Source organism: Ursus arctos, chromosome Y (genome assembly GCF_023065955.2).
Source record: "Ursus arctos isolate Adak ecotype North America chromosome Y, UrsArc2.0, whole genome shotgun sequence".
NCBI classification, from domain to species: Eukaryota; Metazoa; Chordata; class Mammalia; order Carnivora; family Ursidae; genus Ursus; species Ursus arctos.
Window position 1 is genome coordinate 30555815 of NC_079874.1, and position 17642 is coordinate 30573456.

A 17642-nucleotide genomic window follows, 5' to 3' on the forward strand; every position below is an offset into this window, starting at 1 on the left:
AGCACACTGTGTCCCCAAGGCATCAGCTCCCATTGTGCATACAGCCTTCCCGGTCCTGCAGGGTGTAGACCCTTTGCTCGCCACAGCGGAAATTCCCCATAAAAGCACATCCTGCTTCAACTAGCAGGTCCTGACCCTAAAGATGCGGGACAAAAGCAGGACCCTGTGTTGGGTCTGGAGACCCCACTTCCACCGTGGAGAGCACAAGTCTGCCTGGACCGATGAGGACTGGCTGCCGTCCATGGAACCCAGACGCACACGTCCACCACTAGGTAGGAAACGCGTGAGCTGCCTTCACGGGGTCCACTCAGCGCACACCCCGGCCCTGCTTTATATTTGAATCGCTTTCCCGCGGCTCAGCGGCAGACCTCGGTGCCTGTTCTCTGCACATCTTTCCGGCTGTGCGTTTTTATGGAAGACTGCAAACACATCACGGCTGTTTAAACAGCGACAGACTCTGTCTTTGGCCTTGTTTCGTTTTATAGGGAGACGGATCGTTCAAGTCAGCACCCTTGATGTGTCCGCGTCCATCTCGGAGCAAAAGCACCAAGACACGAGCGGGCCCAGGAGCAAACTTGACAACACGTGTTTATTGGGTCTGCGATGCATTCCATAGACTCTCTACAAAAAAGAACTGCAGATTTTATCCCGAAACGCCCAGGGAAGTAGGTGAAGTTCAATTATTGCACCATGTGAAGCTCATTCTCCATGAGTTTAAGGAAATGACATACACAGAGATGCTGAAAGGGGAAGCATCCCAACTTCAATCATCTAGGGCAAAAAAAAAAAAAAGGAACAGACAAAAAAAACCAAAAACACCCTGTGCGTTTATGTGGAAACGAATAAGATTTGGCAATATACACTCAGTATTTGCCTTTATTCTAAGAACCTCAATGTTTAAATGAAAGACATCAAGTCATTTTTTTTAAAAAACCTCTGGAGCGTTGGAAAGCCTTAGGACTCCGCGTCGATGACCCACGTGACTTTTCCTGGCTCTGTCTCCTTTTGAATATGGATTCGCGGTGAAATCCAAAACACCTTTATTTTCCCTGACAACGGCCCCGTGCTCGACCCGGACGGCTCCTCTGTGCGTCTGTGGAACGTACACGCCGGCTGGTTCGCGGTTTTGCTCTCTCTGCATTTTCTCCCTTCGTTCCCTACACTTCCCGTGATTGAATGTGAAAGTCAGACACCCCCGCAGGAGCCCCAGGACCCTGGAAAGGAACACACGTCTGCGGGAGGCAATGTCCACATGCTTTCATGTTCAATCTGGGGATTTCATAACGGGTCGTTAGAAACAGCTCTCTGAAAACTCCCGGCCCCCCCAGTCCCGTTCTTCCTGAAGGTGTGTCCGTGCGTGCAACGTAAAACGACTTCTTTTTCCTTAAATATCGTGTTGGGGTTCGGCCAAAGTCTGCAGCACAAGCCACAGAAAAATCAGAAAGGGAAGGAAGGCTGGGAGACTTACTTTTAGGTGCCAGGGGCGTCTTGAAGACAGAACGAACCAGAGTCGCTTCTTTTGAAAGGAATTAGGTGCAACCAGCAACGACGTCAGAGACTCTGTCAAAGGGAACGCGTCTCTTAAACAGTGTTATACAATAGGAACAGATTTGCTGAACAAAGGTGGACCTTTAGGGTTATTTCCACCCTAAAATAACTGCTGCAACTACATTTGCACGGAGGCCACAAGGGGAGTCTGCAAGGACCAAACCTGGCTGCATTTACTCCAAAAAGGATGGACATACCAGAGACGGCCATCAGAAACCCGTCAGAGCCCGCGCCCCAGGGCCACCCGCAGGTAACGCAGGTTTTCCAGGACGTCCCCTTCTGTCAGTGACCTTGGTCCCCGTAGCCAGTACCCGGCAGAGACCGCTTCTTTCCTTCCTGCAAGACAGCACGGGGTTTGCAGAAGGGGTTAGCTCTGGGCATTCACTGGTTTGCTGACACGGTCACACGGGTCATAGAGGAAACAGGACATCGCAGGCTGTCCTGCGATGTCCAGCAGCAAAGACTCAGGTCCTTCACAACGCCTTCCGTGGCTGGAAGAGAACGTGGCTGGAAGAGAGTAGATGCCATATGAACGCATCACCGTAGACGCACCACGCACCTGCCATGTCCTGGAAATGCCCACCTGTCAGTGGGCTCGCGCCCCCCCCCAAGAACAAACAACCCCCCTGGCCCTCCCCACGTCAGCGCAAGTGCCCCCGGGTGGCTTCATCCATCCCACGTCCGCCCTGTCCCTGTTTCCCGACATGTGGTTTTTATCGAAGCCGGGAAACCGTCAGAACAGCTAAATCGGGTCATTAACTTTCCTTTACATAAGGAGATAAAAAGCACGTGCCAAAAAATGTTCTCGTTGGGAAAAGCGGATTTTTTTTTCCATTTATTCTGTTCTTTTTCTTTTTCTTCCAAAATGACTCGACCATCATTGCAACGCCGAGATGGAGAATCCATACACTGTCCAAGGGAGGAAAAAAAAAATTAAATTAAATTAAAATTGACAACTCGGAACCAAGGTGCTCGGACTTCTCAGGAAAGCCTGTGCCGTCATCCCGAAACTCTAAGTGGATTCGAAACGGGGGTTTTTCTCTTCCTTTCCCCACCTTCTGGGAGGCTGGGGACCGAAGTGGGGAAAAAAGCCAAAAGGTACACGCCAGCAAGGGGGTGCTTAGGGCAGCCGAAGTCAGAGGCCCCTGAGAAGCCGTCCCCAGCGCCAACCGGAAACACACACACACACACACACACACACACACACACGCTTTCGTGTGGACGAGAAAGCTGCCCTCTCTTCAGCCACGGCTCACTCCCCGTGTGTGCCAGTCAGACCCCTCGAGCTGGGGGGGAGAGGTGAGAATTTCTCTTAACACTTGAATACAAATATTTATAAGTTTATTTATATCTCCGTTTTACAAGATGTACATTCATACTATATGGTTTGACAAAATACACTTTGTCACTAGAACTAAAACGAGGGCATTTCGTGTTACAAACCTGCAAGCATATGGCCCCAAAAGAAAAACCCTCCAGAATGTGTGTGTTTTGTTTTTTGTTTTTGTTTTTTTTTTCCCCACAATAGCAGAGGGATAGATAGGGGTTTTCAAGACCGTTGGTTTGGGAAAGCTTGTGTGATTTCGTGTCGTTCGAGCAATCCCTGAAAACGTCTGTAGGTCCAGACACACCTTGTATGCGTAACCCAAACACGGTGGCCATGCCGTAAATCACACTGGCTGGTCATAAATTGGGGGAGGAAAGGAGGGGGGGTGAGAAAAGCAACAGGCTTTCAAAATATAAAAATAAATGGAAGGTAATGTCAAATTTACACTCAACATAATTAAAATAGCACATATTCAGGAAACTTTCAACCCGAAGGAAACAATAAATAACATATCCACATACATCCAATATTAAAAAGTAGAGAACCTTGCCTCTCTCCGATGGGACCTCTCCACACAACGGGGGCTCGGTCGTCCCACTATCACTTTTCAATAAATAGCACGCGTCATCGCTCTGAAACTTGATATTTGCTACATTCCTCGACTGATTCCTCGTTAAATATCAAATTTCAATAAAACATTTATAAATTGCATCAAGTGTTCACGTGTATTGAAAAGTCACCATATTCCTAAGCTAATCTTCAATAAATTAGGCACCAGTTTTTTTTTTTCTCAAATGTCCAACTTGTCGACTGAAAAGCCCTGCCCCGCCCCCAACCCCCCCACCCCCCCCGAAACGTGAAGAAGGAGCAAAGTGCCTCAAAAAAGTTCTGTTGTGGTAGTCAGCCTATGCCATCTCCTTGGTGCCCCCCGCCCTGTGAAAACTCGCCAGGGAAAGGGGGCTGGGGGGGGTTCCGCTTTCCCTCCTTGTACATCGAGAAGTGTTAAAATAGGAGATTGGAAGCCAAGGATGGGAGTAGGGGAGGCTGAGACTTTCTTCCCATCATGAGCCCCGAGGGTCGGGGATGGGGGGGTGGCCAAGAGCTCGGACAACGGTGCTGGACGTGTAGCTATCGACTCTTTCCTGCTGAAACATCCCGATGTCCCTCCACCACCCACCACCTGCCACGGCACAGACCACAGATGCTCGTGGCCCAGCAAACAAGCCCACCCCTGAAATGCAGGCTTGCCAGGACAGGGGGCGCACACAGGGTGCAGCTCGGACTGGAGCGAGCTGGGGGGGCACATTCGCTCCAGCGGCATCGGTGGGACAACGGGGGAGTGTCTTAGGCTCGGAAGGCCCACGACCCCCGCGCAGGACCAACCCCCTCGGCTTCATCTAGGAAAGCATACCCAGCAGACAACATCCGGAGAGTCCAGAACCTTCCCCGGGGCCACGCTCTGTGGCTGTCTCACACAGCACACCGCGGAGGGAAGGAAAACGTGACTCCGTAAGGACGGTGGAAAGGGCACGACACACTCTCGCAAGAACTCCGCGTGGCCAAACCCGGGCGATGTCCATCCTGAAAGTACTCTTTGGCCAAGGTTTCCGGGAAAAGGAAAAGGAAAAACAAGAAAAAGCGTTTGGGGCTCAACCCATCTTGGCAAAAAGAAGTGCAAGCTTGGTGCCTGTGAAAACCAGCCCACAGCTCGACCCGCGGGCGTGGGCGCCCACGTCAGCCCTCGCGGAGGTCGGACAAGCCGACGCCCGTGCCTCTGACGCCGAGCAAACGCAACACTCTCCAACACGCTTTCTAGGTGACAATGGTCTCTGCGCCAAGACGCCGGCCCACCCGCTATGGGGACATAATTCGCACGACTTTGAAAGGGATCTTGTTTTCAGGAGGAAGCACCAACAGCTGCCCAAAGGCGTCCACTCCGTACATTTAATATCTTACGCCCTGCGGGGAAAATGTGTCAGTCCCACACCCCACGCTCACGTGCACACAGGCGAGCACGGTGCCCTGGCTCTGGGGTGACGATGCCGTGGCGGACCGGGACTCACACGCATCCCGTTCCAGGCATCCTCGGCATCCCAAAAGAAAGGTAGAGGGACACAGAGCTGCAGGGTGCAGAGTGGACCCCAACTCAACTGGTACCCCATCCACGGATTTTCCGGGAGAAAGAAGAGGCTGGAGCCACGGGCCACGGGCCACGCTTGCAAAGCGTCTCCCCGACTCCTTTCTAGGTGGACCCGTGAGACCAGCGAGCCTTTGCAGTAAATGCCACCCATACAGTTGGCTGGGTTGGTTCTGTTTTGGGGAGGGTCCCATTTGTAGGATTATACGTAGTTCTGTCCATGTTAAATCAGATCAAAGAAAGCAAAAAAAAAAAAAAAAGCAAAAACAAGGATTCGATGACCCCCATGCTGCAGGCCTCATGCTACCAGCCGCCCAGCACAGCCAAGAGCAGGGAACTTTATTCATTTTCTGCCAGGATCAGACCCCATGTCTTTCTGCTCACGTGCAGTGAGTTTTCTGTTGGGGAGGGACTGCTTGTGAGGACTCAATTTAGATCTAAAAAAGGGATGTACACGTTTTACCTGGAACTTTTGCAAAGTGTTAAATTTTAGGATGAATGCTACTAGCTTTTAAGGTTTCGAAATGCATTGTTTGCATTTAAAGGAAAATTCCGCCTTATTTATAGGACCTTTCTTTAAAACTTTTTATTTTATCCGCAGCTGTTTAAAAGCAAAACTGCTTAAACGCTCAGTCTATAATACTATGAATGTCTGCAAAAAAAAAAAAAAAAAAAAAGTTGCAACTGATTTAAAAATCCTGACCTTGCTTTCTTCATCTCCCTCTGTCATTTTAGAGCTTTACTAAAATTTCCAAAAAGGAAAAAAAAAAAAAAAAGCTGAAGGGGCCTTTTGATTTGTGTAAAGAGTTTCAGATGACACAAATGAGACATGTCCAAATGTATCCACCATTCAGCTCCGTGAAAAGGTAGAAAATGTTCCCTTACAGGGAAGGGGGAAAAAAAATTATTTTTTCGTTCGGGGATAAGGGAAGAAAATCGCCAATGCCAAATCTGGAAAGATCAAAACTGCGTTTGGAAGGAGAGTGAAGAAGTGAAGTTCGGGAAACGCCAGGGGGTGGCCAGTGAGGAGCTGGCGGGAATGACGAAGGACTCCGCCTGGGCAGGCCTCGGTGACTAAGGCAAAAACACGGGCGGGGGCGGGCGTATCCTCGAGGTAGACCAGCCCAGCCCTGCGGCTCGCCCCCCCCCCCGCCCCCCAGCTCCCATACAGTACATGCAAAGCCCATCGCCCACAACTCAGGGGCCTCACCGGGGACCCTAACGCTTTGGTTCCGTCCTTTCAAGCGAGTTTCCCACTCCGTACAATGAATCGCTATTTGGTGCTTTCTCAGTCGGTGGGGGCCGGGGAGAGGGGGTGGGGACGCAGGGAGAAAGAAGAGCTCAGACCCGGAACGGACTACCACCGCCACAAAACGTGATCTTAAAACTCACTGCCTAGAGGACCCGTCTCAGCCTCTTCTCTTTGCAGAAAGAGCTCAGCCACCGGCCTCACATCCTGGCATCTCCCCCGTCCCCAGGTCCTGCTTTATCACATACCACACACCTCAATTCCTCTAGATCCAGACCACACTGCCTCACCACCACCACCTCCCCCATCATTTCGGCGATGGGCCCCAGCCGGCCAGGCCCGCAGCATGCAGGAGGAAGTAATGCCCTTAGAAGTCCGAAGCTGACAGGGTCAAGAGTGCACGGCTATTTTTTTCTTTTAAATCTATAACATTTACAGTATTGCACTTTACTGCACTTAATTGCATTTCACTAAAATTAATGCTGCATCAGTATTATACCTTAAAACCACGCGCCCCTGTGTCTCTATGCACGTTATTTGCGTCTGAATTCTGTGAAACAGCCGAAAAACAAACAAACAAACGAAAGTCAGTTCGGGAATCAAATACTGGAAAACTTATAAAGTCGCCTGCTCTATGGCACGAGGAATCCTAAACTCGGTGCTTTGGGGCCAAACGTGTGCATGAAAACGGTGCTCGTGATTCAGGTCCCCAAACAGTACGGTGACAACAACGTGGGAGATTCGGGTCTCCCCCACCCCCTCCCCACCTTGTTCCCGAGGTCGGAGGTCGGCAGATGCCTTTCCTTATTGCTGCAGAGCGCGGCCCCTAGCCTGGCAGGCGCAAGTCCACGTTGCAATCCATACCCGTCCTGCACCTCCTTCCTCCCCGGACGAATGCAACTTCACGGCAGTGCGTAAAACTGTTGGCAACCAAGAATTGGCATCTTCCGCGGAGACCAGCCCCAGATCTTTTTGTGTAATCGACGCTGTGATCTTCCAAAGGTGTATAGGAGGCCGCATGCACAGGGTAGGAACGCCGGCAGCAGAGAAGGACGCGCGGGGCTCCACGTGGCCCAGGGTCCCAGGACGCACAGACCGCGAGGCCGAGGGCTGGGTTGGCTGGTCTGACCGTCACCTGCTCTCTTCCGCACAGTCTCTGCGAGGGTCTGGCAGGGTCGTGAGGTCCCGGAAGGCCCCCTCCCTGGGCCAGTGGTGGGCCCCCGGGCTGCCCCAGGCAGGGAGGCCGCTGCGCCAGGGCCCGTGCCCTCGCTCCAGGGCGTCCGTGCGGCCGTCGAGGGGCGCGGAGGGGTCGAGTGCAGGACGCAGCGCGGGCGGGGTCGTGGGGCCGGGGCTGGGCGCGGGGCGGGCGGCGGGTCAGAGCCCCAAGGCCTCGGCGTGCTTGCGCGCCTTGAGCCGCAGGTCGGCGATGCTGGAGTTTTTGCTGTTGCTCTTGGCGGCGGCGGCCACGACAGCAGCGGCGGAGGCCGACTCGGCCAGCGATGCTATGGGCAGCCCGAAGGGCGGCGGCGGGAACATCAGGTAGGGCGCGTGCGCGGCCAGGTGCGGATGCAGGTGCGGGTGCGCGTGCGCCACGCCTTCTAGCTGCAGCTGCGCCTGGACCTGGGAGGGCAGACTTGGCACAGTTAGGACGGCTGCGGAACCTGGCTTTCCGCACCCCGGGGACCACCACCCATCCTCCACCAGGCAGGGGAGTCGGAACAGCCCTCTGGACACCCGTGAACGCAGGGGCCACTGGCTGCTTTGCACAGGGAGAGCTGGAGAGTCTGAACAGACCCACCCGCCCTTGTGGCGCCCGCACCCCTGTCCTCGCCAGCATCCCCTCCTCACGAAAGCCTCAATTTCCCTGAACTTGTGACGTGTCCGGAGTCAGGCTCTGCACTCCTCTTAGGACACTATTACACCCTCCCAGGGGCGTCTCTGAATGCCTGAGGAGTGTGGCCAAATGTCCGTGCTCAAAAGGCCTAATTTCAGCAGGGCCCCATCGCTGACCCCAAGTCGGGGCTGCAGTTCTGCGACGCGGAGAGTCCGCCCCGCCCTGAGGAAGGAGTGGAGCAGGGGCGGAAATGGGCCCAGGCGCAGAGTGGGCGAGGCCAAAAGAGAGGGACCCCGCGCATTCCCTGCACTCCCTTACCGCTTTGGGCACCTTGAGTCCGGGAGCACGAGGCTTGAGCACCCGCTCTAAGTCTCAGGTGTCTATTTCTTGACACCCCCCCCCCTCCAACCACCACCACCACCCACGCCCTAGCTGACCCGCAGAGGCCCCTAGCAAACACGGGTCCAAATATAAACCCAGGCCTGGTCCTTGGAGCAAAACAGCTCAGTGCGGTGGTGGCCACGCCTCCCCTCCACCCAGAGCACCCCTGCTCCCCCCCAGCGTCTGTGCTCCACATCCCCCAACGTTGGCGCACCCCAGGTCCTGCCCAGGGGCGAGGCAGGGAGCGCGAGTGCTCTGCGCTCTCACCTGGGGGCTCGCGTCTCCCACATGCACTTTCCACCCTCTGCCAGTAGCTGGCCCCAAGCAGAGTGCAGCCCCTGGGGCCTTCCGACACCCTAGCCACCCCAGGTCCGAGCAGAGTAGCACTTGCGCACCGGGATCCCGAGACCCTGAGCCCCATGACCCCAGTTCTGAGGTGGGGAGCGAGGTCCAGCTATAGCGGGGGTGCAGACACCTCCCCTTGAGGCTAGGGGGCAGGCGAGCAGGGGGCCCTGTGTACACGCAGGGCCTCACACCCAAGTGCCAGCATCCCCGCCCCTCCACCCCCAGCCAGGCAGCCTGGGTGGGTGGGATTTTTTTTTTTTTCACTCCGATTTTTGTAAAATTGTGTTTGGGTTTATATCCTGGCCCTCCCAAAGGTGAGTCTTGGAGTTTTACAGCGTGATTTTAATACGTGCCAACGGGTCTATAAATGCCCCCTTGTAAAGGCGGCAGCCTTTCTTCCGCGGGGGCGGGCGCAGCCGGGGGAGGCAGGACGCCAGGGAGGCGGGGAGGTGGCGGGCCCCCGCGCGGCTCAGAAGGAAGAAAAACGGGCTACCTGTTGGAAAGGCATTCGCAGGGCGCCCATGTTGACGTAGGGCGCCACCCTGCAGGCGTCCAGGTGGCTGGCGGTGCCCAGGATAACGCCTGCAAGGGAAGAAAGCAGCCATGAGGGCGGCCAGGGTCCTCTGCGCACCCCGGCGGCCTCTGCGCGCGCTCCCCAGCTGCACTGCCAGCCTCCGCACCACGCACCTTTATGCATCTGGTTCTCCTGCTTCCGACACTTGGCTCTCCGGTTCTGGAACCAAACCTGAGAACAGAGCAGACAGACGCGCGCAGCCCCGTGAGCCTGCCGGCCTCTGAGGCTGGGGCTTCCTGCCCCCACGACCGTGGACGCGGCGCGGACGCGCACGGGGCCCAGGGCGCCGGGGTGGAGCGGCCGGTGCGACTGGGGACGCAGTAGAGCCCCTTGCCCGCGCGCCCCCTTCTCTCCCCAACGCAGCCCCGCCCTATCGGGCGACCTAGACCTGCGAACTCCCAAACTCACTTCTGGGCCCTGCCTGGTCCCCAAAGTCAAGAGCCTCCATGTCCACCTCCAGTGAAGGAGTGCGTGCTGTGGTAGCAGGGCGGATTCGAGAACTTTCCATGATCAGTGTGGGCCTTCCCCTCCTGCACTCTGCCAGCCCCTGCCATAGCCTGACCTTCCTCCTCCCAAAACTTAGCTGCCAAGGAAGGGGGCGCACGGGAGGATAAGTAGCTTCAAATGGGGCCCCTTCCCCAGTCAAACTCGGGACACCCTGAGTCCAGAAAGTTCCATGCCCTCCTTGGAAGCCTGGAGGGTTCCGGTTCATACTAAAGAGTCATGAACGTCCTGGATTCATAAAGACCGGGTCACCCCCATAACTCCGGGCACCAGTCTCTCTCTCAAAAAAAAAAATCTAATTCTTGGAGAAAGGATATCAATGGGACCCTTGCCCATTCAGCTGGATGCACAGGTCTGATGTCAAAATTTGGGTGCACACGATTCTCCCCAAAAGCCTGGTCCTTGCTCCCCACACTCTGGGGCTCCCCCTCTCCTCCAGACAGCTCTGGTCCTTGGACACCGGGGCCCTCAGGCTGTGCCAGGCGAAATCTGGAGGCCCCTCCCTCCACAGTCTTCACCAGGGAATTTTTCCTTACGCTTTCTCCTCCGGAAGGTTTCCTGCTGCTGTCACTGACCGTCATGGCCACGATGGCGGTCAGTGACCACGCGGAATAATTAGCACAAAGAAACCTTTCCCCTGGGCCACTCTGCCCGGCTAGCCGGCCCCGTGCACCCTGAGTGCACGCTGTTCCAAGCAGGGCCTGGGGCTGCGCCCCTGACCCCCACCGTGCGCATGGGGGGAACCCTCAGCACACCCGGGAGATCAGAAACCTTAACTTTTCCTCCCCGGACTCTTAAGAGGCCACTTTCTATCCATGGGGGATCCACCGCCCGCCTGTTGGAACTTGCTTTCCAGAAGGTTCGAAAGCTCATGGCGCTGGGCTACAGGGAACTTGGAAAACTTGAAGCACGTTCCCCTGCAAAGTAATCCCCAAATCGTCCTCCCCCCTTCTCCACCCCAGTGGAAACCCACACACCTCCCCTTCCGTTTGCAAAGCCTGCACTGACCTTCCTCCTCTCCCCCCCACGACAGCGTGCCTCCAGGTCCCACTCTCCCCACCGCCACCCCCACCACCTCCCCCTGCTGGGACTGGACCCCTGTGGACGCGTCCTGGGGCTCCTCCCTCTCCCCGGGGGCCGGACCCAGTCCTCGGGAGAGCCAAGGCAGCGCGCACTCTTCCCCCTGGAAGGGCATTTTTCAAACACAGACTCCTCTTGAAATCTGCAAAGCCAAGCTCACTTTCCTTTCAGCGCGGGTGTTGGGGGTGGGGGGAGACTTGAGGGGGGGGGGGAAGTGCGATTATGAAGAATAAAAGTGATGAATTAGCCCGTGCGTGAAGCGATAATAAATCAGTCTTGGGGTGATTCACGATCAATTTCAATTAGTCCTGAATATGCTAAGTAAACCACAGTACATTGGTTAAGCGGTTATATCTTCATTAAGGGCCAGTCCCTGATTTCTTTCACAAATGGTGTAATCTGATTTCTTTTTGATTTCCATTACAGACAGTGAATAATGACATTTAATTTAGCTCTGCGCCATAAACCCAGAGATATTTGATGTAATTAAATTACGTTCTGCTCCTCACTGTGGTCTCATAACTTTCCATTATAACCGTGACAGCTGCGTGATACGACGTGCCACAACGACACTAAAAATAAAAGGTTAATAAGGACCAGCTTCCATAGGATCCCCAATTTATTTACGGCAAATTTCCACACGAAATTGAAACGCTATCCTTTAACAACACGGGACAGGCTGTACCGGGAAGGATGACCCAACGCTTCGGACCGACACAGGAATAACACAGGAGTCCCTCCGTGCCCCCTGCGCTCGCCCCCCAGACCCCCCCCCCCCCGCGCCTCGTGCTGCGGGATGACCCATTCGTTTTCGCTAATTGATTTTTACGAGCACGTCTGCCTCCCCGTCACCCTGCGATGCTCTTCCCCGTGGCCAACAGGAAATTATTTCTTCTATTCTATTCCCATGTTTGTTTTTAGGATTATTTACTGTCGTTAAATTTTAATTCACCCCTGGATGGAGAGCCACGCAGGTCTCCGCACCCCCCTCGCCCACCCCCATTTATATTTTAGGGCTTTCTCAAGATCCGCCAGCACCCAGGAACCAATTTCCTGCCACTCCGTCCCCCCTGCTAAGGTGTTATTCCGTAATAGACTGCTGAAAGAAATAGTGTACAATTAAATTAGAAGTAATTTATTTTTATAGAAACAGTACATCAAGGCCTGGGAGATATTACAGATCCCAGGCAGAAAGACACCGGGAAGATGACATAAAAGTTGATGTCCCCTTCAGCGAAAGTTTAATCTTTTCATTAATTTATATGGTGCAGTCCCATCCATCTTCCCCGAGAAGGGTGGCCGGCGGGAAAAGACACCCTCAGCCTCGGCCTCCGCGGCCTCTCTGGGCTGGGGCCACCGATGCCCCCACGGCCTGCTCCCTCCGGGAAGAGGATGGCCAGGGCGACTCTGCAGGCGTGCCCGTGGGTCCCCCCTTGCAGGCTGCGCGGACGAGAGCGGAACCTGGTTGCAGAATATGGCATTTCCACCTAAGAAAGCCTATTATTCACGGCAGACACACGGGAAGACGGAAGGGGGCCGGGATACGAAAGAAAAAAAATATATATATATTTTTTCAAATTAAAGATGTCGTAAAGCACTATCTATAAAACACGTTTGTGTTTTCGTTTTCCTAAGTCAGCTGGGGAGGAGGGGAAGGGGTGTTTGAATGTCTTGATCTTCCAAGCAACGGGAAACCCGGGCTTTCAAAGCGCTGTGCTTTTCATGGCCACCCCCCTCCCCGCTTGGCAATATTAATTCCATTTATTTAAAACCGGTCCCCAGAGCCCCGGGGATGCTGACCCCCTTTCCTTCTCTCCCTGGTGCAGCGGTCCTGCTCAGAGCCTTGAGAAAGGGCAGGGAGCTTCCAGGCCCGACCTCCCAGGCGGGGTCTGCACTACCCCGGAGGAAGCGAGTTGGAAGCGAATCTTTGCCACCCTCCCCCATAAATGCATTAATAAATTTTACTTAGCGTTCATAATGCCCGGGAAAGGCTCGCCAGAGCGTCCCCTCCGCGTACGTGCTACGCACGCCCAGGGCCCCCGCAGACAGTGGCTCGCCAGATGGGGCATCATGAATTCATGCGCCCGCGCCCCCCGCCCCGCGCCCCCCGCGCCCAGGCTAATCCGGCCCCGCGCGGGCAGCAGCCGCCCTCATCAAGATGCCCACCGCGCGCAACTCCCCCCACCTCGCCCCTCGCCTCCCCTCCCTGCAGTGCGAAGGAGGGGGCTGAGGGCCGTGGAAGGGAGGAGGAGGGGAACAGAAACAGTGGAAAGAGGTGAAGACACATCCCAATTCCCGACCACCTCGACGCGCAGGGCGGCCCGCTCAGGCCCGGGGCCCTCGCCCTTCGTACGAACCGTGCGACCCGCATGCGAGGGCCGCGCCCCAAAGGCCCGGCGCCAGCCCTCTCCCAGTGTCTCCGCGCTCCGGGAAGGGGCCTGCAGCCCGGGCCGAGCTGGCGCGCTCGGGCCCGGCGAGAACCGGGGGTCGGGGCCGGCGCGCGCGCTCCTACCTGCACACGCGCCTCCGAGAGCCCCAGGCGCTGGCTGAGCTCCTCGCGCATGAAGGCGTCGGGGTAGTGGGTCTCGTCGAAGAGCCGCTCCAGCTCGTTGAGCTGCTCGAGCGTGAAGTTGGTGCGGCTACGCCTCTGTTTCAGCTTGGTCTGGCCGTCCTCGTCCTCCGACTTCACGTCCTCACGCTTCTCCTTGCACTCGTAGATACCTGCGGGCGGGCCGAGGGCACAGGGCTGAGGGCGCAGGGCTCCCGGGAGCGCCCTGCCGGCCCCTGCCTGCCGGGGCCCGCGGGGCCGTGCGCCCGAGAAAGAGGCCCGCGGTGCAGGGTTTTGCGCCACGCGGCTAAAATCGAAGTGTGTGCGTGCGGAGGAAGGGGCCCCGGCAGCAAAGGCGCCCTGACGCGGGGCTGCGTCCAGTCGATAAAGCGGACTCGAAGGGGAACACACGCTTTTGGGTAACAACTCGGGCATTGGCGGCGCGGTGTTTTTTGGCCTCATCTCGCCACGGTTTCCTTAATTTTCCACTTTGCCTCCTGACATATTGATAGAGCCTAATCTTCTCTCCTCTCTCTCTCTCCACTCGGGAGTGGGCTGTTAAATATTATTTGAAGTCAAAGAAGTTTGGGCAGAATGGCCGGAGTGTGGGGTCCCGCGAAGGAGCAGGGTGGGCCCAGACCGGGCTGGGGACCAGGCCCGGGAACCCCGCTGTCCCCGGCTGCTGCGCAGACGGACAGGGGCCGCCCCAGGCGGGTCGGAGCCTCCCTCCCGAGGCCCTGGAGCCGAGCACGCGCCCGCGGCCCCCACCCTGGTCTCTTCTTGAGACCCTGGGAACAAAAAACTATCCCAATGCACAGCATGGAGTCTGGGGGTGCGCCAGGAGCAGGGACCCTCCGCGCGCACTCTCTCACTCTCTGCTTCACATACATTCACACGCCCTGAGGCACAGTCCCCACCGGGACACCAACAGTGTTACTTTCGTAGCCCCAGAACGATGACAGCATCCGTATTTGCTGGGGGGAGGGGGCCAGGGGCTCGAGCATCGGGCACGAAACTCAACATTTCAGTTTGAACCCACAGACCTCTCCCTCCCGCTTCTAGGAAATGCAGCCCCTCAGGAAGCTCAGAAATTTAAGAAATGAAAGTCGGTGTCCCAGCCCAGGGCAGGCGGGAGGTGCACCTCCCAGCGCCTGCGTCTCCCGGTGCTTTCTCTCCATCGAGGAATCCGCTGGGCACCTCACAGAGCACCTCCGGGCCCCACTAGTACCCTGGTGTCTAGAAGAGTCCTGAAGCTGAGAAGGCCGGTCCAGAACTCAACCCAGAAACTTACCAAAGGGGGAAAGCCCCAAAGCCTCTGTGGGGAGACGGGTAATCCTGATACCCTGTTCCCCCAACCGGGATCCCTGAGCTGGACCCCAGAAGCCCCGTCCTGAGTCTGCCTCCTGCGGAATGTCAAGACTCCTGAGCACGACACTTAACCCCAAGTGGGATTTTCAAATCTCCTGAAAGCACTGCATTTCCAAAAACACCCCGTTTCTCCCCAGCCGTAAATCCTGTCCTAGAGCCCCCCCCCCAACACTCTGCCTTCCTCCCCATCTCTGAAGTCTGACCCTTGGGATCGATCCCAGCTGAGAAGCTGGCCTTCCAAGTCCTTTAAGAACGCGCAGCAGGCTTTGCAAAATCCACAGGCTCCCTCGCTCTGGGGGAACCGCCGTGCAGGAGCCCAAGACCTCCGGGTTTGCGCTGGAACCCCGAGATCTCCCACACCGCCCTCTCATTCCCACCTTACAAATGCAGACTGGGGTTCAGCCCTGCAAGGGGTCTGTACACGCAGCCCAGGGGGGAAAGGTACAGCTGGGAGGCAACCCTGTTCTGTTCTCTGCTTTTTGAAAGGCCCTGACTGTACTCTTCTCTCTTCCTGAGTTCCCTTTTTCCGGGGTCCGCTGCCTTGGCAATCAGGGCAAAAGGAGGCAGGCGGGACAAGGAGGGGCCCGACCTCTAGGAAGGACTTGGGGGAGCCCGGTCAGGAGCCACAGAGGTCAGCCCTGGGTGCTGTGAACCTCTGAACTTTCCTGTAGGCCCTGAGTCGCGCCCAGCCAACAGCGCGTCTCCATTAAACCAAACTCTGTATGAATTACAGAGCCAGGGGTGTCCAGCGGTGCCCGGGGTGGGGGGGCACCCTGAGATAAGACAGGTCTGGCCAGGCCACCTGGGTGGCCAGCAGTCAGGGGCTTATCTGTAAGCCTCTGCCAGCTTACTGCTTCCATGGGTCAAGGCCTCAGAAAGGTATCTGGGTCATCTGCACCATTTCAAGGCCATGACCCAGGACTCTGCCACTCGGAGACCTCAAGTGTAGGGTCCCAAAGAGCAGGAGGCATGGGCTTCCTGGGTCAGGGAAGGGGTGTGTGTGTGTGTGGGGTCTACTTGTAGGGGGACCATCACACTGACAACGTGTGGAACAGGGCCCGAGGAGGCGAATGGCTAGGCTCTGTATTTCCTCTTTGTAATGAAAAATAGACATTCCGAGCAGTTTCAAACTGTGCCCCCTGAGAAATCCAGCCCATTTTACACCTCTGGTTTACCGCTGCTGGTTGTCCTGTTTGCTCAGACATCCCCCCGGTTGGGACTACCCCTGCCCAGCTGGGAGAGCCCCCAGAAATCTGCCCTGTCCCCTGATTCAGCAACAGGGTGAAACGCGGCCAACGTGATCTGGAGAAGCTTTTTGGAAAGGAAGGAGGCCCAGCCCGCAGCAGGGCGGGCTGGGCTCTGACAGCCTGGGGTCGGGCGGCCCCGCGGGCACCGCCGCGAGCTTCCCGGGGCCCTTCATTTCGGGTCCAGACCCTGGCCACCTGCGGGCGCGGGAGTGGTTTTAATTTAGAGGCCCGCGTCAGCCCAGATCAAGCCTGGAGGTTCAAGGGAAAGTTCTCCCTAAGAGGAAACAGTACAGAGAGGATTCAGCAGGCGGGAGAGGCGACCACCAGCCGGTGCGTCCTCAACGCCTGCCGGGTTCAAACGCTCGGGACGCCGGGAGGCGGTGGGCGCTGGGAGAGATGCGTGTGGATCTCTCCTCGTGCGCGCTGGGGAAGAGACTCGAGAAAGACCGGTCGGCAGCCAGGCACGCACCCAGCAGCCCCTATAGCCGACCTCGGTTTTCAGGCACATCCGCCCGATGGACCCCGACCCCGGAAAGTTCCCGCTGGGGTGCCGGGTGCCAACGCCCGGGGCAAAGCCAGTCCTCTCGCAGCGCTTGGCCCCAGCCCCTGCCCATTCTCGGCTCCCCTCGCCTCCCTTCCTGTGTCCGCGTTTCCTTTCTTACGCAAAGACTGGCGATGGGTTGCCGGGGCCTTTCCGTCCGAGCGTGGCTGTGAATTCAGAGTTTGGGGTGGAATTCTGAGCGAGCCGCGGCGCCCGGGGCCTCCCCGCGCGCGGAGCGAGGGGCAGACCGGCAGGCTCGGTGGCGAGGAGACGCCGTCCCCGGGAGGGGCCCGGAGCGGCGTGCGGCGAGCTTACCTTCGGCAGCCCTCCCCGTGCCGAACTCTTTGAGTTTGTCCTTGTCGTTGTCCACGTGGTCCTTAAACAGATGCACCGGACAGTGGCCACTGCCCTCCGTAATGTCCTGGAGGCTGGATTCCGAGCTCCCCAGCTCCCGGGAGCGCGCCAGTCCGCTCTCCAAAACTTCCCTGTATGTGATCGAATCCTTCTTGCCGCCGCCGCCGCCACCGCCGCCGCCGGTGCTCTCCTTGCTTTTCTGGTCAAAAGATTTGGATACAAAAGCCGTGAGTTCCTCCATGGCTGCGCGGGGCTGCGGGGTCCGCGGGGCTCGGCGGGGCTGGCTGGGAGCCGGGCTGTGGTCCGCACGCCTCCCCGCGCGGAGAGGACGGTCCGTGTGAGGGTAGATCCCTCCTGCTGTTATTTATGCCTTTCAATTTGAGATCTCACTATTTATACACGGCCACGTCCGCCCAACCCCCAGCGCTGTCTGTCTGCAGCAATTACGGCTCCCGGCTCGGCGGCGGGCGCACGCAGACATGGTATCTCTCCCCCACCTCCAGTCCGGCAATTGGCTTTCTTTTCATTTCATCACTGTTTGGCGTCTGTGCACCTTGGTGTGGAGAGGTAAAGATCCAATTTTTGGAAGGGAGAGGGAGAGAGCG

The 17642-nt window shown here is 56.9% G+C and overlaps 1 protein-coding gene across 1 annotated transcript; it reads right to left on the reverse strand.

Moving 5' to 3' along the window:
- Positions 1-7635: 7635 nt before the first annotated feature.
- LOC130544293 (short stature homeobox protein-like) lies at positions 7636-17278 on the reverse strand. The gene is made up of 5 exons (XM_057315391.1): positions 16999-17278; positions 13492-13700; positions 9509-9566; positions 9315-9403; positions 7636-7881 (listed from the first exon to the last, which is right to left on the reverse strand). Exons 1-5 carry the CDS (start codon positions 17276-17278, stop codon positions 7636-7638), a joined length of 882 nt encoding a protein of 293 aa, XP_057171374.1.
- Between the last annotated feature and the right edge of the window lie 364 nt (positions 17279-17642).

Excerpts from the sequence above, each read along its gene's own strand:
- LOC130544293 (XM_057315391.1), bottom strand. The coding sequence starts at position 17,278 with ATGGAGGAACTCACGGCTTTTGTATCCAAATCTTTTGACCAGAAAAGC. Across the intron at positions 13,701-16,998 it reads CACGGGGAGGGCTGCCGAAG|GTATCTACGAGTGCAAGGAG; the intron begins GTAAGCTCGCCG and ends GCCCGCCCGCAG. Across the intron at positions 7,882-9,314 it reads TGCGAATGCCTTTCCAACAG|GTCCAGGCGCAGCTGCAGCT; the intron begins GTAGCCCGTTTT and ends CTGCCCTCCCAG.